We start from the raw sequence: 20,194 nt of genomic DNA, 5'->3' as shown, positions 1-20,194 counted from the left end.
CCCCACTCCTGATCTGGGATCAGATATGCCTGCATGTGTTCAGCGGTAGTGAAAACCTCTGGCTCTGGAACAGTTGGTCACTGTACTACTCCAGAGCACAGAGGCCTCCACCTGGCAGACAGACAGTCTATATGAGTAGGTTTAGAGGTGGAGGTGAGTGACCGAGGTCTCCACCTGGCAGACAGACAGTCTATATGAGTAGGTTTAGAGGTGGAGGTGAGTGACCGAGGTCTCCACCTGGCAGACAGACAGTCTATATGAGTAGGTTTAGAGGTGGAGGTGAGTGACCGAGGTCTCCACCTGGCAGACAGACAGTCTATATGAGTAGGTTTAGAGGTGGAGGTGAGTGACCGAGGTCTCCACCTGGCAGACAGACAGTCTATATGAGTAGGTTTAGAGGTGGAGGTGAGTGACCGAGGTCTCCACCTGGCAGACAGACAGTCTATATGAGTAGGTTTAGAGGTGGAGGTGAGTGACCGAGGTCTCCACCTGGCAGACAGACAGTCTATATGAGTAAGTTTAGAGGTGGAGGTGAGTGACCGAGGTCTCCACCTGGCAGACAGACAGTCTATATGAGTAGGTTTAGAGGTGGAGGTGAGTGACCGAGGTCTCCACCTGGCAGACGGACAGTCTATATGAGTTGGTTTAGAGGTGGAGAAGTTTTACGTAACCCACCTGTGTAGTGCTGCATGCCTGCATACGCCTGCTGAAGAGGGTCTAGAGCAGCTGCTGGACTCTGAGCTGCAGGGAGAGAGGGAGGGAGGAAGAGAGAGAGGGAGGGAGGAAGAGAGAGAGGGAGGGAGAGAGGGAGGGAGGAAGAGAGAGAGGGAGGGAGAGATGGAGGGAGGAAGAGAGAGAGGGAAGGAGAGATGGAGGGAGGAAGAGAGAGAGGGAGGGGGAGATGGAGGGAGGAAGAGAGAGAGAGGGGGGGTGAATGACACAGAGATCTCAGTATTTTTGTGGTAAGCATCTGTTCTCCTGTCTCGTACCTTGGTATGCGTGAACGCCATTGGTGTATAGTGTTTCTGATGCTTGCTGTCCATTGGTTGGTGGACTGTAACCGTTGACTCCAAGGGGTGGAGGTAGTGATGGCACAGGTGTGGCTGAGATGGTGGGAGGGGTATTCGTACCTGCAAACCGGGATGACCAATCACAATGGAGGAGATATTGTGATTGACAGCTACTAGACTCTATAGTGTATAAGAAAGAGAAAAAGGCAGGGCATGAATGAAGGGGAGAAGCAATGTTTGGTTAGTAGGGCAAAGGGAGATAAAAAACATGCATTTTATTTTGGCTTAGACTTTCCTCTCCTTGTCTCCTTTCACACTGATATTAAAAGATGTGGAGAAAGCAAATTCCCTGCTTTCAGTTATAGATGGACAGCTGAAGTTTCATATAACTTCAGCCAGTGCTTAGTTGCAATTGTGGTACACTGTAAATTATGTTAAGTAGACGAGGAGAGAAAGCCCCTATATACTATTTAGACATTCTTAACAGCGTTTGATACTTATAAAATAGAAAGACAACAATCTTTATCACTAAAGAGCTAGAACACACTCTCCACTAATATGAAAATGTTGCCTTTAAATGTCCATCACTGTAATGCTAAACTTTAGTGAAACAGGTTGAATCCGGCTATTGATTTGCATAGCTTATTAAACATTACATCAGGCCACAGTATTATTAACATATAGTATCCATTAGCATCTGTAAATACGCTGTGTGTGTGTGTGGGTGTGTGTGCATGCGTGTGTGTGGTGTGTGTGTGTGTGTGCGTGCGTGTGTGTGGTGTGTGTGTGTGTGTACCAGAGGAAGCTGTTATGGGTGTGGCGATGATTCCGTTTGCGTTGAGCGCTGCCATCTGCTGCATCTGTAAACTGGCAACTGTTGCTACAGGAGACAAGTACGCTGATTGGGCAACCAGAGCCTGTTGTTGGACCAACTGGAGACAGGAGAGAGAGTGGGGAAATAGGGGCGTTAGAGAGAGAGAGAGAGAGAGAGAGGAAAAGAGAGAGAGAATGAGAGAGGAGGAAAAGAGACAGAGGATGAATAGAGATGTAATTATACGTCCATTATATTAGGTCACAGGGTTAATGGCTGTGTGTTGTGGAAAAGCTGAGGTTACTGGATGTGTATATGCATTTGTGTGTATTGCGTGTATGTGTGTGTGTGTGGGTGTGTATAAATGTATGTATATATGTGTGTTTCTGTTGCTGTGATTATTGTGCAGAGGGGGGCGAATGCTAAATGATGTGCCTATTCAGTAATAACATTAGCACATATTAGGACCTTGAAACTCACCACATCCTCTCATATCCAAAGAACCACTCAGACCAGCAGTGTGTGTGTGTGTGTGGGTGTGTGTGCATGTGTGTATGTGGCATGTATGTGTGTTAGAGTGTATACTCACCGCCTGTGCGCTGACGGCCTGTGTGTAAGCGTTGTAAGCTGGGAAGTTGAGAGTCATTGTGGGGCTGAAGATGCCCAGCTGTGATGCCACCTGCTGCATTCGCCTCAGCCCACGTTCCTTCTCTGTGTCTGCAAACTTCACCACCAAGCTGGATGAAGCACCCTGGCAGGAAACACACACTTGTTCAAGCGTGACCATTTACTGATTTACGTGACTTTGGGCATACAATCAACTGAAAGTTAGAACACTGTTGAGAAACCCTTTTTGATGCTATGGTACTCAAACTAGTCCCATTAGAATGAGTGGCCAAGAGATGTTGCCCAGATAGACACATCTTCTCATATAAGTATGTGGGTGGAGTGACTTACAGGCAGTGTGGATGTGAGAGTTTTTTGTGCGTGTGAATGACTTACAAGTAATGTCTGTGTGTGTTTGTGGATGACTTATAAGCAGTGTGTACTGTAGGTCTGTGTGTTTGTGTGTGTGAATGACTTACAAGCAGTGTGTACTGTAGGTCTGTGTGTTTGTGTGTGTGTGTGAATGACTTACAAGCAGTGTGTACTGTAGGTCTGTGTGTTTGTGCATGTGAATGACTTACAGGCAGTGTGTAGGTGTGTGTTTTTGTGCGTGTGAATGACTTACAGGCAGTGTGTAAGTGTGTGTTTGTGTCTGTGAATGACTTACAGGCAGTGTGTAGGTGTGTGTTTGTGTGTGTGAATGACTTACAGGCAGTGTGTACTGTAGGTCTGTGTGTTTGTGCATGTGAATGACTTACAGGCAGTGTGTATGTGTGTGTTTTGTGCGTGTGAATGACTTACAGGCAGTGTGTAGGTGTGTGTTTTTGTGCGTGTGAATGACTTACAGGCAGTGTGTAAGTGTGTGTTTGTGTCTGTGAATGTCTTACAGGCAGTGTGTAAGTGTGTGTTTGTGTCTGTGAATGACTTACAGGCAGTGTGTAAGTGTGTGTGAATGACTTACAGGCAGTGTGTAAGTGTGTGTTTGTGTCTGTGAATGACTTACAGGCAGTGTGTAAGTGTGTGTTTGTGTCTGTGAATGACTTACAGGCAGTGTGCGACTCCCATGCAGGGTGCTGATGGCAGCCTGAGCTTCAGCATGTCCCTGGTACTTCACAAATGCACAACCTGAAACAAACACACACAGTCAGAATCAACACCGAAGCAGCTAACCTGAACCAACAACATAGACCGTATCATTCATAGTGTGTTTTACCTTTACTGGTGCCATCTGGACCTCGTAGTACTGTGCACTCATCTATGGTTCCGAAGGGCTCAAACAGCCTCTTGACGTCCTCGTCACTCTGCTGTTTACCCAGCATGCCCACAAACAACTTCCTGTCTTCTAGAAGAGTGGAAGACCAGGAGCACAGAGGAGGAGAGATTAGATACCTCTCGTATATACTCTGTTCATTAAAAATGCTATAGTTATAATAAATGAAAACTACTAAAACTACTAAAAACACAGCAACTAAAAAAACAAAAAGCATAACTATTAAAAAAGGAAACAAATATGAGTTGCGATACTGCTACCAACCACCAGGATGCAGTACAACCCAAAGTGATTCCAGTGTAGGAAGAGTGTTTTGGAGGCCTTCTCTGACAATTTACACATTAAGAGAGTTCACTCTGTAGGCAGATCACAGGCTTATGATGTATTTAAGTGAAACCTGTGTTTTGTTAAATAAAGGAACCGTCAGTCTGAATAGAGCCTGAAGTGACCAGGCCTGCTCCAGAGAGTGTTCGGTAATCAGCCTGTATTGGTGTCATTATAATATTGGATGGGTTGTGTTATTGTTTGTATGTGTGTTTTGTGTGTGTTTTACCTCCTCTCCCCTCGCTGTCTGCTGGTTTCACCTGTATGGGTCGGTTCATCTGAAATACAGACAAAGAGGACATGAATACACAGGTGGAACAGCATGCAATCAAATGGCTTAACATGGTCCAGACAAGATACACACAAGATGGAGATTAGCTAAGAATGAACGCAGGATCAGTTTAGATCACCTCAGATTCCTGATCAACACAGATTCAGAGATGAGATCAGCTTTAACTGGTTCATGTACAGAGCATCATCAACGACATGTGATGGGCAGGCTGTGATCTACGCACTGTTACTGAAGCAGACCTTTGTAGAAAGGCTACAGCTTCAAGTCAACCAAACCTAAGGGCCCCTTATGGGACCCCCCCAACAGAAAATTCGGAACATACTCAAAATAGTATTTGCATATTATGAAGGGTATTCAGTGAGATGCACAATATCACTTTTTTTTATTTGTTTTACGGTCAAGTTTCATCAAGGACTGCATCAGTTGAAATACATTTTTTCCTAAGTAATAACTGCATACTTTCTTATTTTCAATAATATAGACGTTTGCTGTGCGTTCATGAAATTTCAAATTAGATGCTCCCTGTCTTTAATTATTTCATAATGACTGCACCTTAAATGCCTTTTATAATACAATGAAATGTCCATTCTGATAGACCTACACAAATGTCCCACCCAGTAAGGTACATTCTATATAAGATCATTATGTTGAACTAGGCTACAGCCTTGATGCAATCCAAGTTTCTTGACATGCAGCTTGACTACTGAAAAAGCCTATCCAAAATAGTTTGGCTGCTTATATTGTGTAGACTACCTGATCTTGCATTATGTATATTATTTTATTAAGCTTATCCTCCAACTATTGTAAAGAACAAGATGTAAACTAGGTAGAAATATTTTAAAGAAAATGGTGTAGATTAGGTAGAATTATTTTAAAGAACAAGGTGAAGACTAGGTTTAAATATTTTTAAGAAAAAGGTGTAGACGAGGTTGAAATACTTTAAAAAACAAGGTGCAAACTAGGTTGAAATATATTGAAGAACCAGGTGTAGACAAGTTTGAAATATTTTAAAAAACAAGGTGTAGACTAGGTTTAAATATATTAAAGAAAAAGGTTTAGACGAGGTTGAAATGTACCACTCTGTGTGTTCTATAAGATACAATACATTAATATGTACCACTGTGTGTTCCACAAGATATAATACATTAATATGTACCACTCTGTGTGTTCTTTAAGGTATAATAAATGAATATATACCACTCTGTGTTCTTTAAGGTATAATACATGAATATGTACCACTCTGTGTATTCTATAAGGCATAATACATTAATATGTACCACTCTGTGTATTCTATAAGGTATAATACATGAATACGTACCACTCTGTGTATTCTATAAGGTATAATACATGAATATGTCCCACTCTGTGTATTCTATAAGGTATAATACATTAATATGTACCACTCTGTGTATTCTATAAGGTATAATACATTCATTTGTACCACCCTGTGTGTTCTATAAGGTATACTACATTAATATGTACCACTCTGTCTGTTCTATAAGGTATAATACATTCATTTGTTCCACCTTGTGTGTTTTATAAGGCATAACACACTATCATTTGTTAGTTCTGTGTGTGTTAGTGTCTGTGTGTGTGTTTCACTGTGTGAGTATGTGTGTCTGTGTGCATGTATGCACGTGTGTGTCAGACTCAAGGCTAGTAACAGGTGGCAGGTGTGTTTACAACATGGCCTTAAAATGTCTAGCCCCTGTCCTCTGCCGCTCCCTCTCTCTCTGTCAAACAAACTCCCACTAACTCCCTATGATTCACACACACACACACACCACTGCACACACACTGGAGTAGTAGTAGGGATTGAGGAGTGATGAGATTAAGGATTACAGCAGCATTTGGGATTAGAATAGAGAGGAGAAGCAAGAGAAGTGTGTGTAGGTTTGTGTGTGTGTGTGTGTTTGTGAGAGAGAGAAAGAAAGAAAGGCAGAAAGAGACAGAGAGATAGTGAAAATAAATGAGAAAATGAAGAGGTTGACGTGAAGAAGACAGCATGGAGAGAGGAGAGGACAAGAAGAGCTAGAGAACGAGAGAGGCTGTGAGAGAGAACAAACTGCCAGGAGGAAGAGACTGAATTAAAGGGGGGGGGGGGCACGACAGAAAGAGAAAGAGAGGGAGAGAAGGAGAAACTGGGAGGGAATGCCTGAAGGCCAAAAACAAACAGAGAAAAAGCCAGGTGGAGGAGCATGAGAAGGATGAAGGGAACATGCAAGTAAAGAAGAAAAGACAGAAAAATATGGACAAACAGAAGGAGAGAGAAAGGATTAAAGATGCCCCTGAGAGAGGATGAGTCAAAGAAAGGAAAGAGAGAAAGAGACTGATCTAGTCGTGACTAGTGCAGCCTCTGAAAATGTCACGACTACAGAGATGCAACGCTTAGTCACACACGCGCGCACGCATACACACACACAGATCTTAGTCATTGCAATGAGACAGCCAATCGGGAAGAGCCAAAGGGATGGAGTAAAAAGAGAGAAATGGTTGGGGCGATAAAGGGGAGGAGGGAGACAGAGAGAGAAGGTAGGTAAGTAAGGCTAGGGGATGAGTACGATGAAGAGGAGGATGACGGAGAGAAATAACAGCAAACCAGATCTTGGTTGAAGAAAGCTTGTGACAGAAGGAGAGAGGAGAGAGGGGAAGGGGAGGGAGAGAGGAGAAGTCAGAGCAAGAGGAGAGAAAGGAGAGGTCTCAGTAATGTCTTTTATGGTTAGCGTAATGAAGGAGTTAATTGAATAGAGGAGGAGATCAGAGAAAGACTGATCCATACTACTGATTTATCTGCTCTTAGCTGTCACCACATGACTGTATTGATCTAACACAAACGTAGCACACACACACACACAATCCAACGTATACCGTATGTCTATGAAGGCTATTGACACCCAGCATAATTCATCATCTGTCCACAAATCCATCCGTCCGTCTTTCAACACATCCCCAGTGTGTCTGTTCAGTCATTAATCAGGCCTGTCTTGTTCATTGATCTGTCTCTGTGTAATGAGCTATAGACCAAGCTGATTGGACCAGGACGTGTGTCCATCCTAACACTCTCTATCCCTTCATCCATCCTCTCCTTCATCCATCCTCTCCTTCATCCATCCACTCCTTCATCCATCCACTCCTTCATCCATCCTCTCCTTCATCCATCCACTCCTTCATCCATCCTCTCCTTCATCCATCCTCTCCTTCATCCATCCACTCCTTCATCCATCCTCTCCTTCATCCATCCACTCCTTCATCCATCTCCCCAGACACCTGGCCCTCTACTGTGTGTGCGTACAGGGTCATGGACAGTGTATGTGTCTAACGTCAGGTAGCGATGGAAAGACAAATGGAAATAAAGAGCTGGGTGGAAAGATTGGCCACTGTGAAAAAGACGAGTGGAGAGGACAAACGGGTAATGGAAAGAGAGATGAACAGAGGGAGGGGTGGAAAGACGAAAAGACTGGTGACAGGTCAAGGTTCCTCAGACACAATGGCACTTCACATCAGCATGGCAACTGCCATGTTGTCATGGCAATCCCATGACGACACGCTCGGCAGGTAAACAAGGATGCCAGTTGCCAGGGGCGACGGCTGTGCTCTTTAGATAAACAAAGAACGAGGCGGAAGAGGGAGACAAGGAGAGGGAGGGAACTGATGGACAGAAATACTCAGAAAAGAGAAAAGAGGAAAAGAAAGAAAAACAAAGAGGCACGAGAGTAGTATTCAGGGGGGGGGGGGGGGGGGGGGGGGGGGGGGGCGACATGGAAGGGAGGAGAGGGAGGAGCAGGGACCAGGGTTGAGTCTATACAGTCTAGTGATTGAAATTCCCTTGAGTAGAGAAATGCTAATAAAATCTAGTTCCTGCTCACCTCACCACTCTCTCCCTCTCTTTCCACATTCCCTTCCTCTCTATTGGTGCTTCTGCACTGAAATGTTTCCCTCCTTCCACCTTTGGGCTCTCAGACATCTCCCTTTATTCCTTCAACTGTCCATACCCAAATAAGTTTCAGTATTTCCACCTTTGGGCTCTCAGACATCTCCCTTTATTCCTTCAACTGTTCATACCCAAATAAGTTTCAGTATCTCCACCTTTGGGCTCTCAGACATCTCCCTTTATTCCTTCAACTGTCCATACCCAAATAAGTTTCAGTATCTCCACCTTTGGGCTCTCAGACATCTCCCTTTATTCCTTCAACTGTCCATACCCAAATAAGTTTCGGTATCTCCGTCTCATACACATTTTATTTATTTCCTTCCAAGACGTCTAATCACTCACGTTCCAATTAGGACTTAATTAACACAAACCATCTGCACACATGCACGCACACACACGCGCGCACACGCACACACACAAAATCTAGTCTATTACATCACACAGACGGCCTGTGTCTCTTCTTCCTACATATGTGGATTCTGTCATCCATCTACATGTGTGAAAACATTAAAAGGAACTGCACTGCATGAGAACCTTTATTTAAAGGACCCGTCATTCAAGGGAGTCCACATCCCCACAGCCCACACACTAACAAAATCCCATACGCATTCTCACACTCTCACACATCATTCTCTCCACCCACCCACCCACTCACACACACACACACAGTTAATCTAACTTCCTGCAGTAATGCTGAGGGGATTTTACTGGGATTTTGGATATTTAATCCTTGGATTATCCAATCAAATGGTATTCTACCCCCTCCCCCTGCCTACGCACAATCATTGGACTGAACCACCACACCACATAATGGAGGGAGTGTCTGCGCGTCTGCGCGTCTGTGTGTGTATGTGTGTGTGTTTGTGTGATGGTGAGAAAGAGGATTACAGCAACGGGAACTCTGTTATCATTTCTGCCTTTTGAGTTTTTCCCACAAGACACTTCACCGAGAGGTCTAAAAATATGACACACCAAACGATGATGAGATGCAGTCACAAACCAAAACACGAACCAGATTGGATTACACACACACAGCCCAACCACACATTGTCAAATGTCCATTTTCCTGCTTTTACCCCCCCCACACACACACTCTAATCTAACATTATTCTTTCTCACCCCTCCCCCTCTGTTGCTCCTTTCTCCTTTCTTTCCCCTCTCTCCCTCTTTCTCTCCCTGTCCCTCTCTCCCTTTTGTTTCTCTCCCACCTCCTCTCTGTCCTGATCCTTCCCTGTCTCTTCCTCTCACTCCCTCCCTCTTTCTTTGTCTCTCACTCTCCCCCGTCTCTATCTCTCTCTATAATCTCTTCCCATAGGGAGCGTAATAACACTGTCCTCTCTGCTTTTCTCTCCGTCTCTTTCTATTAGTGCTCCTCCCTCCTCTGTCCTTTTCATCAGAGTTCCTCCATGGCTCAGAGGCCCACTATGAGCCCATATGACACACAGGCTTATGAATCCACCACTGTTTTACTACATTACAGACATTCTACTCCATCTTGGTTTTGGATAATGTCTGTTATTTCAATTCCCATCTTTTTCAAAACCAGATTAATGGTAAAGACCAAGGTGAACTTATTAAACAACAGATTGAATTGACAAGGACAACACAAAAAGACAATGCCAGCGAGTGAGAAAGTGGAAGATACATTGATAGAAAGCGAGGCGCTTTACACTCTCTCCCCGTCCCTATCACACCACGTTAGTCATCATCGCATCCCCATGGTTACCTAGCAACCTGGCATCTCGCTCTTCTCCGTTGCTAAGCAACGGGGCCTGAAAACATGAAGCTCCCCCTTCTCTCATCCCTTGTTTCCTCCTCTCTCATTCCACCTTTCCTCCATCCCTCTCTTGTCCCTTGTTCCCTCCACTCTCACCCCACATATCCTCTCTCCTCTCTCACCCCTTGTGTCCTCCCTACCTCTCCATCACCCCTCGTTTCCTCCCCATCTCATCCCTCTTTCTTTCTTTCTCCTTCACTCTCATCCATTTTTTCCTCCCTACATCTCTCATCCCTCATTCCCTCCCTCTCACTCATCTCTCAGTCCCTCCCTCCTTCTCTCGTCCTTCGTCCCCTCCCCTCCTCTCTCTTATCCCATTCTTCACACCTGAGAGGTCTGCCCTCCTTCTCCGCTTCATCCTTTATCTGCCAGTTAACCCTTCATCAACTGCTCAAACAGAGCGTGAATCACCAATACAGACCACACACACACACGCATACACACACACACACTCTCCCTTCATCAGTGTTTATGTGTGCGTGAAACAGAACTCCTCCCCCTGGTGATCATTCTTTCTCTGAGTGTTAGTTGACACATGGGTTCAGCACCAGTATTTGTCCTCATAATGTTTTTTCACTCCACACCAGAGAGCTAACTACAGTTTCAGAATAACCCATGTATTGCTTGCTTAAGCTGTTGAAAAATAAGCTGCCTTCCCACATTTGTTATTTTTGTTTATTTGGATCTACAATGATTATATATTATTTGGATGTATAATCATAGTTGATCCAAAAAAACAAATATGGAATTACAAAACAGAGAAAAGTACCTTCTTTAATCAGCTTAAGCAACAGACATGATACCAGTAAATATGGTAAAAAAGTTACACAACAAACACCATCACAGTTCCAAAGCAAAGCAGGGAATAACATGCCTCTAAAGGAAACGGACTGCCAGGGATATCAGCACAGCAGTAATACAGCAGAAACAAACAGAATGTAATTCTAATGTCACTGTTTGAAACCACATAATAATCTCCCATTGATTTGATGAAACACATGAGTGCATGGTTAATGGGATACTTCTCTAGACTCCTGGAGGAGTGATGAGATATTTAGACCCCAGGCCGAGGTGCTCCTTCCAGCTTGTTATCTATGTACAGATAGTAAAGATAGTATTCCCAGTGACAAAGTACTACACACTGAATGAAAAACCTAACTATACATAGACTTTTATTATGTGACGTAAGTACTCATAACAGCACTCGAAATCGAAACACTCAAAACAAGGACATGACAGGGAACAATGACTGACCTATTTAGCTTGGGAAAACTAAATAGGGAGGTGATTAGGGGAAAACGAGACACAGGTGAGAAGACTATGGACACAGGTGAAAGCAGTAAACACTAGGGATTCAAAACTAAGGCTAGAAACAGAATAACTAGAACGGCCCAGGCCGTGTCTGGCTGTTACAGTAATTTAACAAAAATCATATTTCTAATTGCCTGTCTAAATGAAAGCAAATAAAACAAATATATAAACATTTCTTTCCAAAAGAAGAAGCTGTGTTTACTTACAGTGGTTAAACACTACCTAAATACTACAAATCCCAGCTTCATAGAAACAACTCCCAGCAGACTTGGGACAGTAACTCTCAAGCTACATGACTTTGTAAGTACATCAGATGCAGTTATGGTTCTTATCATACTGCTCACTCAACCAGGAAATCTAAACCGGAACCCTTATGCGTCAGAAAAAACACACACTCTACTTCAGTTGAACTTGCAGGCTCTGAAGACAGTGCAAAGAACCGCTAGAGTGCAATGAGGCATGGCAATCATTTACCATAACTACCTTCCCAAACCCATGCAAAGCAGGCCATGAGCATTGCCCTGGGGTGCACCCCTGGGGTAATCCACAATAAATTTCAATTGCAATAAAATATCCACCTTAAAATCTGGTTAATGTGGGTTAATCTGAATTGCTGGTTGTCAATAAGCTGTGGAATATGAGCGTATGATATCACAACTTTATATTCTTCTATTTATGTTGATAACTGGTGTATAATAGCAAGACATATTGGGGGTCATGTCTAAGAACCGCTCTTACCCACAGTTTATTGGACATAGTATTATGGCCCAATGCATTATTGCTTATTTAGACACCCCATTCACAGATGTTCCTGGAAACGAGAACATTCCTTAGAATGATTGTCCACCATATCTAAGTGTGTCTATGTTGTATCTATGTATCCATGTCTCATTGCAACAACAACCAACAGATTCGGGACAGTTAGAAGTTGCATCAAGCTTCCCACATCCACACCTGTGCCAAGTCATTCTGTTTCTTGTCCACACTGCTCTTCTAACCAATGCATATGAGGGCACACGCACTCACCTGTCGATCTCAGTTAGCTATGCAGATGCCCACCTGCCTGAAGGAGTCGCAAGGGCATGATGAGACCAGGAAATCCCTGCTGATGATGTCCCCCCACTCCTCGAGTGATGCTGGTCAATTTGAATCGCACACGGGACTTCCTACTTGTCAGCTAGTGGGAGAGTTAAGGGTTGAAACCTACACTGTAGTGGTCAGCTCGGCCTAAGAGCGCCTCAGAGTGCCTGTGTCACCTGGGAGGCTAGAAACCAGGACATTCCATACATACAAGGTAGGTAGCTGTAAACCAACACGTGAGGAGAGAAACTGCATAAGTCTTGATGCTGTGAACGATCTAACTGTAGTTGTAGTGTAGTTAAACCTCTTTCAGGACAAGCTGCAATCACACCCTGGTTAACTCCTCCCCCGTTTGGCAGAGAGGTCACAAAGGTCACGGAGGGAACATTGGTCAGGCACCAGGTCCGACTAAAGGCTTTTTATCTTCTCACTTATCTTCTCACTCCAGCTCCATCAAATACCTAAACCCCCCTCCCCCAACACACAACAGCACACACGCACACACCCAGGCACGCACACTCTGCTCCTCCATCCATCCATCCTCATCTCATCTCCTTCTAACAGATGTCTCTCTTTTAACTGACAGACGTGCACCCTGCCCCCATCACCAAAATCACTCCCTCACACACAGAGACACACATACACACACACAACCCTCCTGAACACTCATTATGGCCAACTTTTGTTCAGTTCCTTCCTCATCCCTCTCTCCCCTCCCCCTCCCCCTCCCCCTCCCAATTTCTCCAAACCCATTCATCCGTACTCCCTCCCTTAGCCCCTTCATTCACCCCATCCTGGTTTCATTCACCAGACTTCACACACTCGTTTGCCCCACTCAACTCCCTAACCCCGCTCCAGACATGAAGACAGACATCCTGGGTATATTTATTTCAACCGTAACACTATTTAATACCAGCTAGATGTGATAGTGTGTGTGTGTCTGTGTGTCTGTGTGTGTGTGTTAGTGTGGCCCTGTGGAAACATATTCTTATCAGGATCAGACCTAATTACACTCAGTTACTATTTAATGGTGATATGTGAAACATACAAAGCCACCAAAATAAAAAAACACCACCACACAAAGTACCATAACCCCAACCCCCAGGCCTTCCTCAGCATTGAACACTTCCATACAAAGTATTGTCTTCTCCCTTTATTTGCTTCCCCTTGGATCCATCTTAAAGAAATATAACATCAGTTTCCATTTTTATGCAGATGATTCACAGATATACTTGCCGATTAAAAATAAGGGTGATAATTCCCTAAAATGACTGTTAGACAGTTTTTATGACATTAAAGCCTGGATGGCTTTAAACGTTTTACATTTCGATGAAAGTAAAACCGAGGTCATGATACTTAGACCCGGAAGTTCTCTTTGTGCTTCCCAATTGGATCTAGGTCCCCTGTCACCCTATGTCAAGTCTATGGTAACTAACCTTGGTGGTAACATGGTCAGTGATTTTCAACTAGAGAAACAAATACATTCTGTTCAACTCAGGCTGCTTACCAAGCTGAAGCCATTTTTATCTTTCACTGATTTTGAGAGGGTTATACATGCTTTTATCACAACTCCCCTGGATTACTGTAATGCTTTATATACACTCACCTAAAGGATTATTAGGAACACCATACTAATACTGTGTTTGACCCCCTTTCGCCTTCAGAACTGCCTTAATTCTACGTGGCATTCATTCAACAAGGTGCTGAAAGCATTCTTTAGAAATGTTGGCCCATATTGACAGGATAGCATCTTGCAGTTGATGGAGATTTGTGGGATGCACATCCAGGGCACGAAGCTCCCGTTCCACCACATCCCAAAGATGCTCTATTGGGTTGAGATCTGGTGACTGTGGGGGCCATTTCAGTACAGTGAACTCATTGTCATGTTCAAGAAACCAATTTGAAATTATTCGAGCTTTGTGACATGGTGCATTATCCTGCTGGAAGTAGCCATCAGAGGATGGGTACATGGTGGTCATAAAGGGATGGACATGGTCAGAAACAATGCTCAGGTAGGCCGTGGCATTTAAACGATGCCCAATTGGCACTAAGGGGCCTAAAGTGTGCCAAGAAAACATCCCCCACACCATTACACCACCACCACCAGCCTGCACAGTGGTAACAAGGCATGATGGATCCATGTTCTCATTCTGTTTACGCCAAATTCTGACTCTACCATCTGAATGTCTCAACAGAAATCGAGACTCATCAGACCAGGCAACATTCTTCCAGTCTTCAACTGTCCAATTTTTGTGAGCTCGTGCAAAGTGTAGCCTCTTTTTCCTATTTGTAGTGGAGATGAGTGGTCCCTGGTGGGGTCATCTGCTGTTGTAGCCCATCCGCCTCAAGGTTGTGCGTGTTGTGGCTTCACAAATGCTTTGCTGCATACCTCAGTTGTAACGAGTGGTTATTTCAGTCAAAGTTGCTCTTCTATCAGCTTGAATCAGTCGGCCCATTCTCCTCTGACCTCTAGCATCAACAAGGCATTTTCGCCCACAGGACTGCCGCATACTGGATGTTTTTCCCTTTTCACACCATTCTTTGTAAACCCTAGAAATTGTTGTGTGTGAAAATCCCAGTAACTGAGCAAATTGTGAAATACTCAGACCGGCCCACCTGGCACCAACAACCATGCCACGCTCAAAATTGCTTAAATCGCCTTTCTTTCCCATTCTGACATTCAGTTTGGAGTTCAGGAGATTGTCTTGACCAGGACCACACCCCTAAATGCATTGAAGCAACTGCCATGTGATTGGTTGATTAGATAATTGCATTAATGAGAAATTGAACAGGTGTTCCTAAAAATCCTTTAGGTGAGTGTATAGGTGTTAGCCAGGCCTCCCTCTCTAGATTACCAACGGTCCAAAATGCTGCCGCTCGACCCCTTACTGGAACTTGTAAGCGAGATCACATTACACCTGTTCTTGCTTCCCTTCATTGGCTACCGGTTTGCTTTAGAATACATTTTAAGATTATATTGTTCATTTTTAAAGCTCTTTATGGTCAAGCCCCAGCTTATATCGTTGAATTACTGAAGCCTTACGCTCCTCTGAGGTCATTAAGGCCTGCTGACCAGCTACTCCTTGTTGTCCCTAGAACGCGGCTCAAAAATAGGGGAGATTGAGCATTCTCAGTCGTGGCCCCAAGGCTGTGGAATGAATTGCCTCTGCAGGTCAGATTGGCCCCCTAGCATCCACATTTTTAAATCACAGCTTAAAACTCACCTTTATTCATTGGCCTTTAAACCTGCTTGAGAGTTGTATTCTGCATTTTCATTTTCCAGTTTGTTACTTCTTTTTAATGTTTGTTTTGTTACTCGTGTGTTTATAATCTGTCCTAAATCATGTTAATGTCCAACTTGATTGTTTTAAATGTGGTTTACAAATAAAGTTGGATTGGATTGGAAAGTACCATAGCTCCAGCCTCCTACTCTTACCCCGAAAGCTAGAGGGCGACTCAAGATATTATTGACAGGTATCATTTATCTTAAATTGTTAGGAAGGGGCACAGGTCCTGTTTAGGGGCACAAAAGGGAATATCCCATCCCAGTGATTCCTGACAGCAAGCCTGAACTGGTGGATAAACTTGAGGTCAAGAGTTTGCAGGCATACCTGTCTAGAGTCACCAAAAAGCCATGCGTTGAGGATTATAGGGTCGACAGAACTGGCTCCTACAGAAAATATCTTAATAGCAAAGCAATGTTTATGAAACAGAAATGTATACAGTCGATATAAAACATCTGTAAAAATTGCAGGTTTTTGTGATCTAAAAGAATGATACAAAGATAAATCATGTCAGAACTTTTTCCCTTTCAATGTGACCTATTATGTGAACAATTCAATTGAAAAACTAACAGAAATTTAAGAGGAGAAAAAATGAAAAATAAAAACCTTACAATAACTTGGTGGCATTAGTGTGCACACCCTCTTATAACTGGGGATGTGACTGTGTTCAGAATTAAACAATCACATTCAAACTCACACCTGCCATAATTTAAAGTGACTCTGATTAATCACAAATAAAGTTCAGCTGTTCTAGTAGGATTTTCCTGACATTTTCTTATTTGCATCTCAGAGCAAAAGCCATGGTCCGCAGAGAGCTTCCAAAGCATCAGAGGGATCTCATTGTTGAAAGATATCAGTCAGGAGAAGGGTACAAAATAATTTCTAAAGCATTAGATATACCATGGAACACAGTGAAGACAGTCATCATCAAGTGGAGAAAATATGGCACAACAGAGACATTACTGGACATCCCTCCAAAATGTATGAAAAGACGAGAAGAAAACTGGTCAGGGAGGCTTCCAAGAGGCCTATAACAACATTAAAAGAACTGCAGGAATTTCTGGCAAGTACTGGCTGTGTGTACAACAATCTCCTGTATTCTTAATATGAATGGGCTATGGGGTAGGGTGGCAAGATGGAAGCTTTTTCTTACAAAGATAAACATCCAAGCCCGGCTGAAGTTTGCAAAAACAAACATCATGTCCCTCAAAAGCATGTGGGAAAATGTGTTATGGTCTGATGAAACCAAGGTCGAATTTTTTGGCCATATTTCCAAAAAGTATGTTTGGCACAAAAAAAACACTGCACATCACCCAAAGAACACCATACCCACAATGAAGAATTGTGGTGGCAGCATCATGCTTTGGGGCTGTTTTTCTTCAGCAGGAACCGGGGACTTAGTCAGGGTGGAGGGAATTATGAACAGTTCAAAATACCAGGCAATTTTGTTACATAACCTTCAGGCGTCTGTTAGAAAGCTGAAGATGAAGAGGAATTTCACCTTTCCACACGACAAAGACCCAAAGCACACATCCAAGTCCACAAAAGCATGGCTTCACCAGAAGAAGATTAACGTTTTGGAATGGCCCAGCCAGAGCCCAGACCTGAATCCAACTGAACATCTGTGGGGTGATCTGAAGACGGCTGTACACAGGAGATGTCCTCACAATCTGACAGATTTGGAGCGCTTTTGCAAAGAAGAGTGGGCAAATATTGCCACGTCAAGATGTGCCATGCTAATAGATTTCTACCCAAAAGTGCTGTAACAAAATCAAAAGTATTAGTTTAAGGGTGTGCACACTTAGCAGCCAGGTTATTGTGAGTTTTTCAATTGAATTGTTCACATTAAAGGTGGAAAAAGTTCTGACATGATTTATCTTTGTCTCATTTTGCCTTTCCATCACAAGAACTTGGCATTGTAACAGGGACTTTTTATATCCACTCTAGAAATTTCTGTTAGTTTGTTTTATTGAGATTTATCTGAGTTCCTGTGGTGGGTTTGTCTAGCCAGCTACACTGTGCCTTCGGGTGCACACATCCAATCTACAGTAGCATGGGGTTGATTCCAGCTCACTAGTGTTTCACATCCTCTCTCCTTGCCACTCTCTCCTCAATGCAACATCGACTGAAGACAAAAAATGGCATTTCAAATTGTAATACATTTTAATAACATTCTGAAATTGTCACAATAGCTTTATGAAAAGGAAAAGCTGAGGAGTTGTTTTTTGCAGCAGCAGCTCTGAATACAGAATTTCTTCCAGAACCTGAGCCATCGACTGGGTTGTGCTGAGTCACCAGCAAGAAGGTAACAGTATGAAAGCAAGCAGCTGAGAATAATTAAACATTTTCAGTTGCTATGTGCTTTATCTTCATAACCTTTCTGTTATTTAAATAAAATGTATCTCTAATATTGTTATTATTTGTTTAAAAAGAAAAAGGACTTGAATTATTGAAAGATCTGTATCCTATGGAAAGGCTAGTGGTTAATTAGATTTGTATTGTCATTTTGAGAGTCGGACCATAAGTATCTAGTTGCCAACCAAATATGGCAATTATGTAAAGTGAATTGGAAAGTTTCTTTACATATAATGTACATTTCAATTGTTGTCCTGAGATCTGCAGAAGTGAAAAGGCCCTTAGTCATTCAGAGACAAGAACACACTCTTCTTGTCCCTTCATCTCACACTTCCTCTTTTCTTACTTTTGCCTCCATCTTCCCTTTCACACAAACACAGACACAGACACAGACACAGACACACACACACACACAACATCATAACTACACCTGTCCCTCTACTACCCTCCTATCCCCACACACAGAGAAGATAAAAATAGAGAGATGCGGGGGGAGGGGGGATTCACATCACAAACCCCACCAGACAGGGAAATAAAGGGAAATAGGGGAATAGGCAAGAGCAGAAGGAGTGAGAGAAGCAGCAAGGCAGAAACAGGAAGATAGGACAGAAAGAGAAAAGGACACAGAGAGAGAAACAAGCAGAAGGATGGTGAGTCTGAGTTAAAGAGGAAGATAGAGAAACAAGCAGAAGGATGGTGAGTCCGAGTTAAAGAGGAAGATGGAGAAACAAGCAGAAGGATGGTGAGTCCGAGTAAAGAGGAAGATAGGGAAACAAGCAGAAGGATGGTTAGTCTGAGTAAAGAGGAAGATAGAGAAACAAGCAAAAGGATGGTGAGTCCGAGTTAAAGAGGAAGATAGAGTAACAAGCAGAAGGATGGTTAGTCCGAGTAAAGAGGAAGATAGAGAAACAAGCAGAAGGATGGTTAGTCCGAGTAAAGAGGAAGATAGAGAAACAAGCAGAAGGATGGTGAGTCTGAGTTAAAGAGGAAGATAGAGAAACAAGCAGAAGGATGGTAAGTCCAAGTTAAAGAGGAAGATAGAGAGGGTAGATAGATAGTTGGGAAGGGAGACAGGGATGTTGTTTTTGAATGCGCAGCAGTAAGCAGTGCAGGGTTATAGTTAGTAAACAGCCCTGCTGACCACATAGATTTGCTAAATTAGCCCACAAAGCCGTCCGCCTGGATAATTGCTCATCATAGCCTCTTCCCATAGGGAGGTAGTCAGCTAGGCAGCTGAGATGTACTATATAGAATAACTGTACTACACACACAAACAAACATACACACGCACACACACACACACACACAGAGATTCAAACAGACTCAAAGTATTCAGTTACTTTTTCCACATTTTGTTGAATTACAGACTTAATTTATAATTAATTAAATATTTGTTTGCCCTCAATAAAACACCTCTTAATGACAAAGCTAAAATCTGTGCCTATTTATTTAAAATAAAAAAAAGAAATAGCTCATGTACATAAGTGTTCAGACACTTTATTCAGTACTAGAAGTGATCACGTTTGAGTCTTCTTAGGTATGGCTCTACCAACTTTGCACCCCTGGATTGTGGGCAGTTACTCCCATCCTTCCTCGCAGATCCTCTCAAGTTCTGTCAGATCACACGGGGAGCATCAGTGAACTGAATCTTCAAGTCTTCCCATTGGTGTTCAATCGGTTTAAGTCTGGGCTTTGGCTAGGAAAATCCAGGACATTCACAGACTTGTCTAGAAGTCACTCCAACATTGTCTTGGTTGTGTGCTGCCGTGTTCATTTTGGCAACCTTTTTCATTCTGACAAAAATAAAATTGTAATCATTTCAATAATGATTTAGTTTAGTTATTGTCATAAAGAAGAAAACAGTGAGCCATTGTAGTTAACAAAATGCTCTTATGTTTTTGTGAAATGTTTGTCAATTCAAACCCACAGTAAACATATCTCTGACTTCTTTGTACACAAACATACATAGTCTTGTTCTACCAACACATATTTCTGCATAAACATCATTGAATGATTCTATTCTCAAATTAGTGGAAGAACAAATTAATCTGCAGCAGATCATGGGCAAGAAGTAATGCAAAAACATTCACCGATTGTGCGAGAACTCTAAAACACAAACATGTAGTCTATTTGTCCAATTAAA

The 20,194-nt window shown here is 42.9% G+C and overlaps 1 protein-coding gene across 5 annotated transcripts in view; it reads right to left on the bottom strand.

The window, feature by feature from the left end:
- The window catches only part of celf3b (cugbp, Elav-like family member 3b), a 39,618-nt gene that overhangs the window by 4,976 nt on the left and 14,448 nt on the right, over positions 1–20,194 (bottom strand). For 2 of the 5 annotated variants that reach the window (XR_002195739.3, XM_013139377.4), the window contains exons 5-11: positions 4,251–4,299; positions 3,641–3,769; positions 3,473–3,552; positions 2,411–2,572; positions 1,807–1,942; positions 990–1,190; positions 676–741 (exon numbers count right to left, since the gene is read on the bottom strand). Coding sequence is in view for 4 of the 5 variants with exons in the window: in XM_013139377.4 (XP_012994831.1) it covers positions 676–741; positions 990–1,190; positions 1,807–1,942; positions 2,411–2,572; positions 3,473–3,552; positions 3,641–3,769; positions 4,251–4,299 (823 nt within the window). In the remaining variant the exon portion in view is untranslated. The remainder of the gene's footprint in view (positions 1–675; positions 742–989; positions 1,191–1,806; positions 1,943–2,410; positions 2,573–3,472; positions 3,553–3,640; positions 3,770–4,250; positions 4,300–20,194) is intronic. The other 3 variants (XM_013139378.4, XM_020041173.3, XM_020041174.3) reach the window with 3 other exon arrangements.

Source organism: Esox lucius, chromosome 20, assembly GCF_011004845.1.
Source record: "Esox lucius isolate fEsoLuc1 chromosome 20, fEsoLuc1.pri, whole genome shotgun sequence".
NCBI classification, from domain to species: Eukaryota; Metazoa; Chordata; class Actinopteri; order Esociformes; family Esocidae; genus Esox; species Esox lucius.
This window is presented reverse-complemented; position numbering and strand designations above follow the sequence as displayed.